Consider the following 11,369-nt stretch of genomic DNA (forward strand, 5'->3'; position numbering starts at 1 on the left):
AGGTTTTCTAACACACTAAATAAAGTGATATAGTGTCATCGTCATGCAGCATGGAAACAGACCCTTCAGCCCAACTTGCCCACGCCAACCAACATGCCCCATCAATACTAGTCCCACCTGCCTGTGTTTGGCCCACAGCCTTCTAAACCTATCCTATCCATGTACCTGTCCTAATGTTTTTTAAATGTTGTGATGGTACCTGCCTCAACTACCTCCTCCGGCAGCTCGTTCCATATACCCACCACCCCTCAAGATCCCATTCAATCTTTCTCTCCTCACTAAAAACCTATGTCTTCCGGTTTTGCAGACAAAATGTGTTGTACAACCCTAATGCTTGATTTCCCCTTCTCTGGGTAAAAGACTCCGTGCATTTACCCTATCTATTCCAAATCTGTGGAAATGAACAAGTGTACACATACATTATGCTCAGTCTTTGATGCAGTTGCCAACAATTGGGCAAGCTCCTTCCCCATCGCACTTTCCAGCTGCTGGCACTCAAACTGGGCTATCCCACCTTTTGACATGCTTGCCGTTAAATTTGCTGGTACAGAAACACCTAGAATATGGAGAAAAGAAGAAAAAAACTCCAAATGTTCAACTCCATTTCTATAGAAAAGCATACAAAGAAACAACATGTGACGATGCATTTAAATGAAATCAATGAAGAGGATTTAATCGGAGCTAAAATAAATAATAATTTCACAAAACATTAAAACTGCATATCCCAAGGAGGCTAAAACAGTCATGGACTCACACAGCATGGAAACAGGCCACTGGCCTCCCAAGTCGACATCATCTAGCACCAATTTACACTAATCTGTTCCTCCTAAATTCCCTTCAAGACACTCCAGATTCTACAACTCACCTACACACACCAGGAGCGATTCACACTGACGGTTTAATCTACCAGGGGCGTGGCTGTGTTCTGCAGCTGCGGCTCACCGGCAGTCTCTCCGGGTTTTTTTTGTGTTTTTTAGTCAATGTTGATGTTAAATGTACGTTTTGTTTTATTTTTAATTCTGTGTATGTAGGGGGGTGGTGGGGGGGTTGGGGGAAACCTTTTTTAAAATCTCCTCCTCAACGGAGATGCGACCTTTACCGTGTCGTATCTCCGTTCGCGCTACGACCTAACATCGTGGAGTCGGCGGCCTCCAGCTGGGGTCGACCTCGAAGACTCCGGTCGCAGGGCCTGGACTTACCATCTCGGAGGCTTCGGCCGTGGGCCCTGCAGACCGCAACATCTGGAGTTCGCAGGTCCCTGGCTGGCGACCGGCTTTTGGGAGCTCCAGCCGTAGCAGCTTCAACCGCCCCGAAGCACGAGGCACGATCAACCCGCCCGCAGGCCCTTCATCACCCTGCGTGGCTCGGCCGCAGCACTTTACATCGCCCGGTGGGGGCTCAGGACTCTCATCGCCCTGCGTGGCTCGGCCGCGGCATTTTCCATCGCCCGGTGGGGGCTCAGAACTTTCATCGGCCTGCTCGGCTCGGCTCGACCCTGGGGCTTTCCATCGCCCGGTGGGGGCTTCAAGGGGTTGGGAGCCTCGATCGCCTCGTGGCGCCACGGGAGAAGAACGAGGAGGAGATAAGACTTTGCCTTCCATCACAGTGAGGGTATGCCTAGAGCAATCACTGTGATGGCTGTTTTGTGTAAAAAATTGTATCTGTGTGTCTTGTGTTCTTTAATGTCTACTGCCGGACCCTGACGTGAGAGGACACTGGCGTTGATTATTCGCCGCTTTTCCGTCAGGATAGTTTGTCTGTTTGTTTCTATGTTAATTGTATTTGTAAAGCGCTTTGTGCATGTGTTAAGGCGCTATATAAAATAAATATATTATTATTATTATTATTACCAACCCACACTTTTGGGTGGAATTCCGAATTCCCAGAGAAAACTTATAATGGGAGAGTGTGCAAGTTCCAAACAGATAGGACTGGGTGCACCCAGGCCACCGTCACTGAGAAACAGCAACTCTACAAGCTGTGCCGCTGTTGAAGCCCAAATGCAACCAGAAAAATCTATTGTCCAGATGGGTTTTTTGAATATGTAGCAACGATGACAGTGTGCATGTATTTTGTGTTGTTAGTCATCTTCCCTTCACAATAAGCAAATACATGTGGCCCCTCAGGTAACAGAAATCATCCTTGCAGAACTCACAAATCACCCACCCAAATATTGGAGATACGGATTAAAATCTGCTCTTACAGAATTTGCTCTCTCAGAAAAAAAGTTAATAAATCAATAAAATGTTCAGCTCTCATCTCTTGATGCACACACAGATGACATGGCTTGGTGTGATGGAATACTGTTATTTCCCACAAACACAATCGCCCCCCACTCCCCGGTTCCTGAACAAGGAAATAGAAATGATGCATTTGGATCTCAAAGGTCATATTCCCAGGTTTGGATCCAAATAAATCTGATACCCACAATCACAGGCTCAAATGATACTCTTGACTCTTGGGTGAAACACTAGATTACCCTTCATTCTTGCAAACAGGTGATGATTAAAACACAAAAGATGTGCCTTATAGCAAATACATGAACAGCAGAGATGGAGAATATGAAGAACCTAAAAGAAATCTGAATACAATTAAGGAAGCAAATGCAAAATACAAAATAATGTAACTGGGTGCTTGACGGTCATGTATGGTGAGAAGGGCCTATCTCGGTGCTCTATGATTCTACAAGATGTGATTAGAAATAATCCTACCACTGGTAAAACAAGAGAAATAGTAAATTGAATCAAGTCCTTGGTCCAGGTGGATCACATTCACACATTTTAAATCAAGCAATGGAAGGGATAGTACAAGCACCATTAGACGTATTTAATAATTCATTGGAAAAAGGTGTAGCCAGAGAATTGGCAGAGCATAATGTAATACCTTTATTTAAGAAGGAAGCTAGCACACATCCAGTGATCTAGAGACCTAACATCAGCAGCAGGAAAATAAATGGAAACACTATTAAAATAAAATCAAAACATCCAGAAGCAAGAAAAGGTGTCAATGTGGATGCCAATAGCTTGACGAAGCGTGCCAAAATCTTGGAAGAGGTAATAAGCGGACACACAAGTAACTTATTTACATTTTCTAAAGTGCCACATCGCAGAATAGCAAATGAGGTTTAGAGCTAAGAAGCGTACGTCAGCCAGCTCTTCATGCAGCTTTCACATCAGATTTTTGGGGGGGGGGGGGGGGGGGGGGTAAAGAATAGCTATTCCTGAAGGCAGGTATAGATTGGGGTCCAATGAAGATGAGCACTGAAACCACTTGCCCCACATTAAAGATTTAAGTTCCGAAAATCAAAATCAATTTCAAAATTGTAAGTGTGTGTGTTTATAGACTTGGACACAAACATTGGAGTATGTTTGGGAAGCAAACATTTTAATAATATTTTACAAAACTGTTGGTGAGATGGCATCAAAAGTAAACGGTTATATCCCCTCCCTGGTTAAGGATGCACTTTCAGATCTGATTTTGTCACCTCAACTACTATCATTGCCTACCATATTCATATACCTCTCCCCACACTTAATGTTAAGGCCAGATATTTTTTGATTGACAATCTAACGTGTAAGATTATTAAGGGGTTGGACATGTTAGAGGCAGAAAGCATGTTCCCAAAGTTGGGGGAGTCCAGAACAAGGGGCCACAGTTTAAGAATAAGGGCTAGGCCATTTAGAACGGAGATGAGGAAAAACCTTTTCAGTCAGAGAGTTGTGAATCTGTGGAATTCTCTGCCCGAGAAGGCAGTGGAGGCCAATTCTCTGAGTGCATTCAAGAGAGAGCTAGATAGAGCTCTTAAGGATAGCGGAGGCAAGGGGTATGGGGAGAGGGCAGGAACGGGGTACTGATTGGGAATGATCAGCCATGATCACATTGAGTGGCGGTGCTGGCTCGAAGGGCCGAATGGCCTACTCCTGCACCTATTGTCTATTGTCTAATTATTATTAACTGTGAACAGTCCTGTTCTTCGTACTCTGAAAGGCTCGCTAATCTTTAATCCAATACTTTGAAGTTTTTAGCTAACCATTCCAGTCAAAACATTCAAGGAAAGACATAAGTTATCTTCACAATTGTAACAGTCTGAGTGAGAGTCAACATAAGAATGTTTGTATTTGCAAGAAATAGTAAAACTGGAGGGTATTGAATTACACACAACACTACTGTGAGGCTGTCACGCCAAGGGTCCAGGTAGAGCGAAGGTGGGAGACCGTTTCAGGGGGGAGCGAACGTGGACTACAGGAGACCCTGGTGGCTGTGCCTATTGCAAACAGGTACACCCTATTGGGAACTGTTGGGGCGGAAGACGCTTCCAGTCCGAGCGGCAGTCGTGCTGGTGGTTCTAACCCAGGCAAGGAAACTCGACCGGGGAGACCGAAGTCAGGAAGAGCCATAGTAGTGGGTGACTCCATTGTCCGAGGTACGGACAGTAGATTCTGTGGCGACAGGCGGGAGTCGAGGATGGTTTGTTGCCTCCCTGGTGCCAGGGTTCAAGACATCACGGAGCGGCTTCAGAACATCCTAGCGAGGGAAGGTGATCAACCGGAAGTAGTTGTGCAAGTGGGAACGAACGATGTCGGGAGGAAGAGGAAGGAGATACTGCAGTGTGAGTTTAAAGAGTTAGGAAGAAGACTGAGAAATAGGACGTCGAGGGTGGTTATCTCTGGACTGCTGCCTGTACCTCGTGCTGGTGAGGGCAGGAACAGAGAGATCGGGGATTTGAATGTATGGCTGAGGGGCTGGTGCAGGGATTTAGATTTCTGGACCACTGGGATCTCTTCTGGGGTAGGGGTGACCTGTACAAAAGGGACGGGTTACACCTTAACAGCAGGGGGACCAACATTCTGGCAGGCAGTTTTGCTAGCGCTACAAGTGTGGCTTTAAACTAAGTAGTGGGGGGGAGGGGTTGCCAAATTGGGAATATGAAGATGGAGTTAAAGGGGAAGCGAATACAGGAGAAACTGTAAAGGACTCTCGAATGAATGGGGAGGGAAGTTCTAGAAGGGATATGAGAGTAAGGTCAGGGCCAATTGTGACCGGTGTGAGAGGGAAGGTAAATACCGAAGTTAAAGTGTTATATTTAAATGCGCGAAGTATAAAAAATAAAGTGGATGAGCTTGAGGCTCAGTTAGACATTGGCAAGTATGATGTTGTGGGAATCACTGAGACATGGCTACACGAGGACCAGGGCTGGGAGCTGAATATTCAGGGGTACACAACGTACAGAAAAAACAGGCAGGTGGGGAGAGGGGGCGGGGTAGCTCTGTTGGTAAGGAATGATATTCACTCCCTTGCAAGGAGTGACATAGAATCAGGAAATGTAGAATCAGTATGGATAGAGATGAGGAATTGTAAGGGTAAAAAGACCCTAATGGGAGTCATCTACAGACCCCCAAACAGTAGCCTCGACATAGGGTGCAAGTTGAATCAGGAGCTAAAATTGGCATGTCACAAATGTAATACTACAGTGGTCATGGGAGATTTCAACATGCAGGTAGACTGGGGAAAATCAGGTTGGTAATGGACCCCAGGAAAGAGAGTTTGTGGAGTGCCTCCGAGATGGATTCTTAGAACAGCTTGTACTGGAGCCTACCAGGGAGAAGGCAATTCTGGATTTAGTGTTATGTAATGAACCTGACCTGATAAGGGGATTTGAGGTAAATGAGCCATTAGGAGGTAGTGACCACAATATGATAAGTTTTACTCTACAAATTGAGAGGGAGAAGGGAAAATCGGAGGTGTCAGTATTACAGTATAGCAAAGGGGATTATAGAGGCATGAGCTGGCCAAAATTGACTGGAAGGAGGCCCTAGCAGGGAAGACTGTGGAACAGCAATGGCAGGTATTCCTGGGAATAATGCAGAAGTTGCAGGATCAATTTATCCCAAAGAGGAGGAAAGATTCTAAGGGGAGTAAGAGGCACCCGTGGCTGACAAGGGAAGTCAAGGACAGCATAAAAATAAAAGGGAAGAAGAATAACATAGCAAAGAAGAGTGGGAAGCCAGAGGATTGGGACTCTTTTAAAGAGCAACAGAAGATAACTAAAAAGGCAATACGGGGAGAAAAGATGAGGTACGAGGGTAAACTAGCCAATAATATAAAGGAGGATAGTAAAAGCTTTTTTAGGTATGTGAAGAGGAAAAAAATAGTCAAGGCAAATGTGGGTCTCTTGAAGACAGAAGCAGGGGAATTTATTATGGGGAACAAGGAAATGGCAGACGAGTTGAACCGGTACTTTGGATCTGTCTTCACTAAGGAGGATACAAACAATTTCCCAGATGTTCTAGTGGCCAGAGATCCTAGGGTGACAGAGGAACTGGAGGAAATCCACATTAGGCAGGAAAAAGTTTTGGGTAGACTGATGGGACTCAAGGCTGATAAATGCCCAGGGCCTGATGGTCTGCATCCCAGGGTGCTTAAGGAGGTGGCTCTAGAAATTGTGGACGCATTAGTGATTATTTTCCAATGTTCTATAGATTCCAGGTCAGTTCCTGTGGATTGGAGGGTAGCTAATGTTATCCCACTTTTCAAGAAAGGAGGGAGAGAGAAAACGGGATATTATAGACCAGTTAGTCTGACATCAGTGGTGGGGAAGATGCTGGAGTCAATTATAAAAGACGAAATTGCGGAGCATTTGGATCGCAGTAACAGGATCGTTCCGAGTCAGCATGGATTTACGAAGGGGAAATCATGCTTGACTAATCTACTGGAATTTTTTGAGGATGTAACTAGGAAAATTGACAGGGGAGAGCCGGTGGATGTGGTGTACCTCGACTTTCAGAAAGCCTTCGACAAGGTCCCACATCGGAGATTGGTGGGCAAAATTAGAGCACATGGTATTGGAGGTAGGGTACTGACATGGATAGAAAGTTGGTTGACAGACAGAAAGCAAAGAGTGGGGATAAATGGGTCCCTTTCAGAATGGCAGGCAGTGACTAGTGGGGTACCGCAAGGCTCGGTGTTGGGACCGCAGCTATTTACAATATACATCAATGACTTGGATGAAGGGGTTAAAAGTACCATTAGCAAATTTGCCGATGATACAAAGCTAGGTGGCAGTGTGAACTGTGAGGAAGATGCTATGAGGTTGCAGGGTGACTTGGACAGGTTGTGTGAGTGGGCGGATGCATGGCAGATGCAGTTTAATGTAGATAAGTGTGAGGTTACCCATTTTGGTGGTAAGAATAGGAAGGCAGAATATTATCTGAATGGTGTCAAATTAGGAAAAGGGGACGTACAACGTGATCTGGGTGTCTTAGTGCATCAGTCACTGAAAGGAAGCATGCAGGTACAGCAGGCAGTGAAGAAAGCCAATGAAATGTTGACCTTCATAACAAGAGGAGTTGAGTATAGGAGCAAAGAGGTCCTTCTGCAGTTTTACAGGGCCCTAGTGAAACAGCACCTGGAGTACTGTGTGCAGTTTTGGTCTCCAAATTTGAGGAAGGATATTCTTGCTATTGAGGGCATGCAGCGTAGGTTTACTAGGTTAATTCCCGGAATGGCGGGACTGTCATATGTTGAAAGACTGGAGCGACTAGGTTTGTATACACTGGAATTTAGAAGGATGAGAGGGGATCTTATCGAAACGTATAAGATTATTAAGGGGTTGGACACGTTAGAGGCAGGAAACATGTTCCCAATGTTGGGGGAGTCCAGAACCAGGGGCCACAGTTTAAGAATAAGGGGTAGGCCATTTAGAACAGAGATGAGGAAAAACTTTTTTAGTCAGAGTTGTGAATCTGTGGAATTCTCTGCCTCAGAGGGCAGTGGAGGCCAATTCTCTGAATACATTCAAGAGAGAGCTAGATAGAGCTCTTAAGGATAGCGGAGTCAAGGGGTATGGGGAGAAGGCAGGAACGGGGTACTGAATGAGAATGATCAGCAATGATCATATTGAATGGCGGTGCTGGCTCGAAGGGCCGAATGGCCTACTCCTGCACCTATTGTCTATTGTCTAACACAAGAAATCTAGAAATATAAAATAAACGTCTCAGCCAGAGTAACAAATGTCTCCAAGTCTGAGGAAAACGGTTTTGGTGCATGTGAGGTTAGATTAACAGAAGGAATATGTTCTGCTGATCAAGCTAGAAAAGTAAAACCAGGAACAGTGGAGCAAAGATGGAATGAGTAATTTGTATATTCCAAGACAATTTATGTTGGAATAATTTAATGAAGACAATTATTGTTCAATAATTTAATGAAGAAATCGTAGTGCGTAAATCTAGTGTCAAGACATGTTTTAGCAATGTTTTTTTCCGTTTAAGTGTAGAATTTTAAATACTATTAAAACAAAGATAGTCACAAAATGCTGGAGAGTGGAGTAACTAAGCGGGACAAGCAGCATCTCTGGAGCGAAGGAATGGGTGACGTTTCGGGTCGAGACCCTTCTTCAGATTAATTTGACTTGCTGTTTTTATGCGAAAATGAAACCAAGAACGAAATCGAGACCGCAATTGCACGGTCACGGTAAAATGCACCCGCGATCCCACGCTGGCAACCCTGCAATAGCCCCGCACTCTGGAGACAGCTCGCTTCCCCAGTAAGCGTTCAAAGTTAAAGCAGATATTTCAAGCATGACCTTTCAACAGAACAAATCCCTGTTTCTTTCATATCATATCATATCATATATATATACAGCCGGAAACAGGCCTTTTCGGCCCTCCATGTCCGTGCCGCCCAGTGATCCCCGTACATTAACACTATCCTACACCCACTAGGGACAATTTTTACATTTACCCAGCCAATTAACCTACATACCTGTACGTCTTTGGAGTCGGACCTACTCATCGTTTGCTCAACGTCCAACCGTGCCTGATCCTCCCCCTCCCCACCCGGCTCTGCCCCCCAACAGCGTTTTACACCCCCACCCCACGACCCACCCCCTCCCCACCCCTGCCCGGCTCTGCCCCCCCCCAACAGCATTTAACACCCCCTCCCCACCTCTGCCCGGCTCTGCCCCCCCCCAACAGCGTTTTACACCCCCACCCCACGACCCTCCCCCCCCCTGCCCGGCTCTGCCCCCCAACAGTGTTTTACACCCCCACCCCACGACCCTCCCCAGACCTTCCGCCCCCACCCAGCTCTCCCCCCAACAGTATCCTACACCCCCACCCCACGACCCTCCCCCAGCCCCTGACTGAGGGGGAAAGGAGGGGGAGAGGGGTGGAGGAGGTGAGGGGGGGAGGTGGTGAGGAGAGGAGGGGGGGGAGGAGGAGAGGGGGGGAGGAGGAGAGGGGAGGGAGGAGGTGAGGATGAGAGGGGGGGAGAGGAGGGGGGGGAGGAGGAGGGGGGGAGGAGGAGGCGAGGGGGGTAGGAGGTGAGGGGGGTAGGAGGTGAGGTGAGGGGGAGGGGGGAGGTGAGGGGGGGAGGTGAGGGGGAGGAGGTGAGGGGGAGGTGAGGGGGAGGGGGGGGGAGGTGAGGGGGAGGGGGGGAGGTGAGGGGGAGGGGGGGAGGTGAGGGGGAGGGGGGGAGGTGAGGGGGAGGGGGGGAGGTGAGGGGGAGGGGGGGAGGTGAGGGGGAGGGGGGGGAGGTGAGGGGGAGGGGGGGGAGGTGAGGGGGAGGGGGGGGAGATGAGGGGGAGGGGGGGGAGGAGGTGATGGGGAGGAGGTGATGGGGAGGAGGTGAGGGGGGGAGGAGGTGAGGGGGGGAGGAGGTGAGGGGGGGAGGAGGTGAGGGGGGGAGGAGGTGAGGGGGGGAGGAGGTGAGGGGGGAGGAGGTGATGGGGAGGAGGTGAGGGGGGGAGGAGGTGAGGGGGGGAGGAGGTGAGGGGGGAGGAGGTGAGGGGGGGGAGGAGGTGAGGGGGGAGGAGGAGGAGGTGAGGGGGAGGAGGTGAGGGGGAGGAGGTGAGGGGGAGGAGGTGAGGGGGAGGAGGTGAGAAGATGAGAGGGGGGGAGGTGAGGGGGAGGAGGTGAGAAGGTGAGAGGGGGGAGGAGGTGAGGGGGGGGAGGAGGTGAGGGGGGGAGGAGGAGGTGAGGGGGGAGGAGGTGAGGGGGAGGAGGTGAGGGGGTGAGAGGGGGGGAGGAGGTGAGGGGGAGGAGGTGAGGGGGAGGAGGTGAGGGGGGAGGAGGTGAGGGGGGGGAGGAGGTGAGGGGGGGAGGAGGAGGTGAGGGGGGGAGGAGGTGAGGGGGGGGGAGGAGGTGAGGGGGGGAGGAGGAGGTGAGGGGGGGAGGAGGAGGTGAGGGGGGAGGAGGAGGTGAGGGGGAGAGGTGGTGAGGGGGAGAGGGGGTAGGTGGTGAGGGGGATGAGAGGGGTCTGAGGGGAAGAGTAGCGGCACGGTAGCGCAGCGGTAGAGTTGCTGCTTTACAGCGAATGCAGCGCCGGAGACTCAGGTTCGATCCTGACTACGGGCGCTGCACTGTAAGGAGTTTGTACGTTCTCCCCGTGACCTGCGTGGGTTTTCTCCGAGATCTTCGGTTTCCTCCCACACTCCAAAGACGTACAGGTATGTAGGTTAATTGGCTGGGTAAATGTAAAAATTGTCCCTAGTGGGTGTAGGATAATGTTAATGTACGGGGATCACTGGGCGGGATCACTGGGCGGCACGGACTTGGAGGGCCGAAAAGGCCTGTTTCCGGCTGTATATATATGATATGATATGATATGAAGAGTTATGAGCTCCGCGTCAGCTCAGTGGACCAACGGGCCCGGGATGAAGGGCAATGGGGTCGAGTAGAGTCCCGGTCTCCCCCCTCAAATACCCCCATCCCATCCCATCCAGATGCCCTCCCCCCCACCGCCCCCAACCCCGGTGCTCCACTCACCCCCCGACATGTCGCCGGATCAGTGTGTCAGTGCCTCGATACAGCGGGACAGCGAGAGCAGCAGCGGCGGCGGCGACAGGACGAAGTGAGTGAGTGAGTGACGGAGAGGGGCGGCGACTGACGGCCCCGCGCGGGCGCGAGCGTGCGCTCCACCTCCCGCCGCTCGCGGCTGCCAGCGGTTACGCGCGCCCCCGCCGGCCGGCCGGACGACGGGCCAGGTGACGTCACGCGCGCCCCGGCAGGCCCGGTGACGTCACGCGTGCCCCGCCGGCCGGCTGCAGGGCCAGGTGACGTCTCGCGCGGTTGGTCACGCGCCCCCGGCTGGCGGTTGGTCAGGCGCGCGCGCGCCCCCGGCTGGCGGTTGGTCACTCTGGGCTGGGTGAAGGTCGAGGGAAGGAGCCGGCTCACGTATCACCGCCCCCCCGCCGCCGCGCCTGCGCCAGGCCCGGCCCCGCAACACCCTCCCCTCCACCACTGCGAGCCGAGCCGTCCCGCCCCGGGCCGGGCGTGCCACGCCACCTACCTCCGGCACCAGCTGAGTGAGCGAGGGCGGGCCGTGCGTGGGGGGGGGCGGGAGGGAGGGAGGGACGGACGGCCCGCCATGCC

General features: G+C 50.7%; 1 protein-coding gene across 2 annotated transcripts in view; it reads right to left on the reverse strand.

Annotated features, from left to right (window-relative positions):
• The window catches only part of ugp2b (UDP-glucose pyrophosphorylase 2b), a 35,992-nt gene extending 24,825 nt beyond the window's left edge, over positions 1 to 11,167 (reverse strand). Inside the window, exons 1-3 of one of the 2 annotated variants that reach the window (XM_078405703.1) lie at positions 10,764 to 11,167; positions 2,884 to 2,928; positions 420 to 556 (exon numbers count right to left, since the gene is read on the reverse strand). In XM_078405703.1, the coding sequence (XP_078261829.1) occupies positions 420 to 524 (105 nt within the window). In that variant the 5' untranslated portion in view covers positions 525 to 556; positions 2,884 to 2,928; positions 10,764 to 11,167. The remainder of the gene's footprint in view (positions 1 to 419; positions 557 to 2,883; positions 2,929 to 10,763) is intronic. The other variant, XM_078405702.1, reaches the window with a different exon arrangement.
• Between the last annotated feature and the right edge of the window lie 202 nt (positions 11,168 to 11,369).

Source organism: Rhinoraja longicauda, chromosome 9 (genome assembly GCF_053455715.1).
Source record: "Rhinoraja longicauda isolate Sanriku21f chromosome 9, sRhiLon1.1, whole genome shotgun sequence".
NCBI classification, from domain to species: Eukaryota; Metazoa; Chordata; class Chondrichthyes; order Rajiformes; family Arhynchobatidae; genus Rhinoraja; species Rhinoraja longicauda.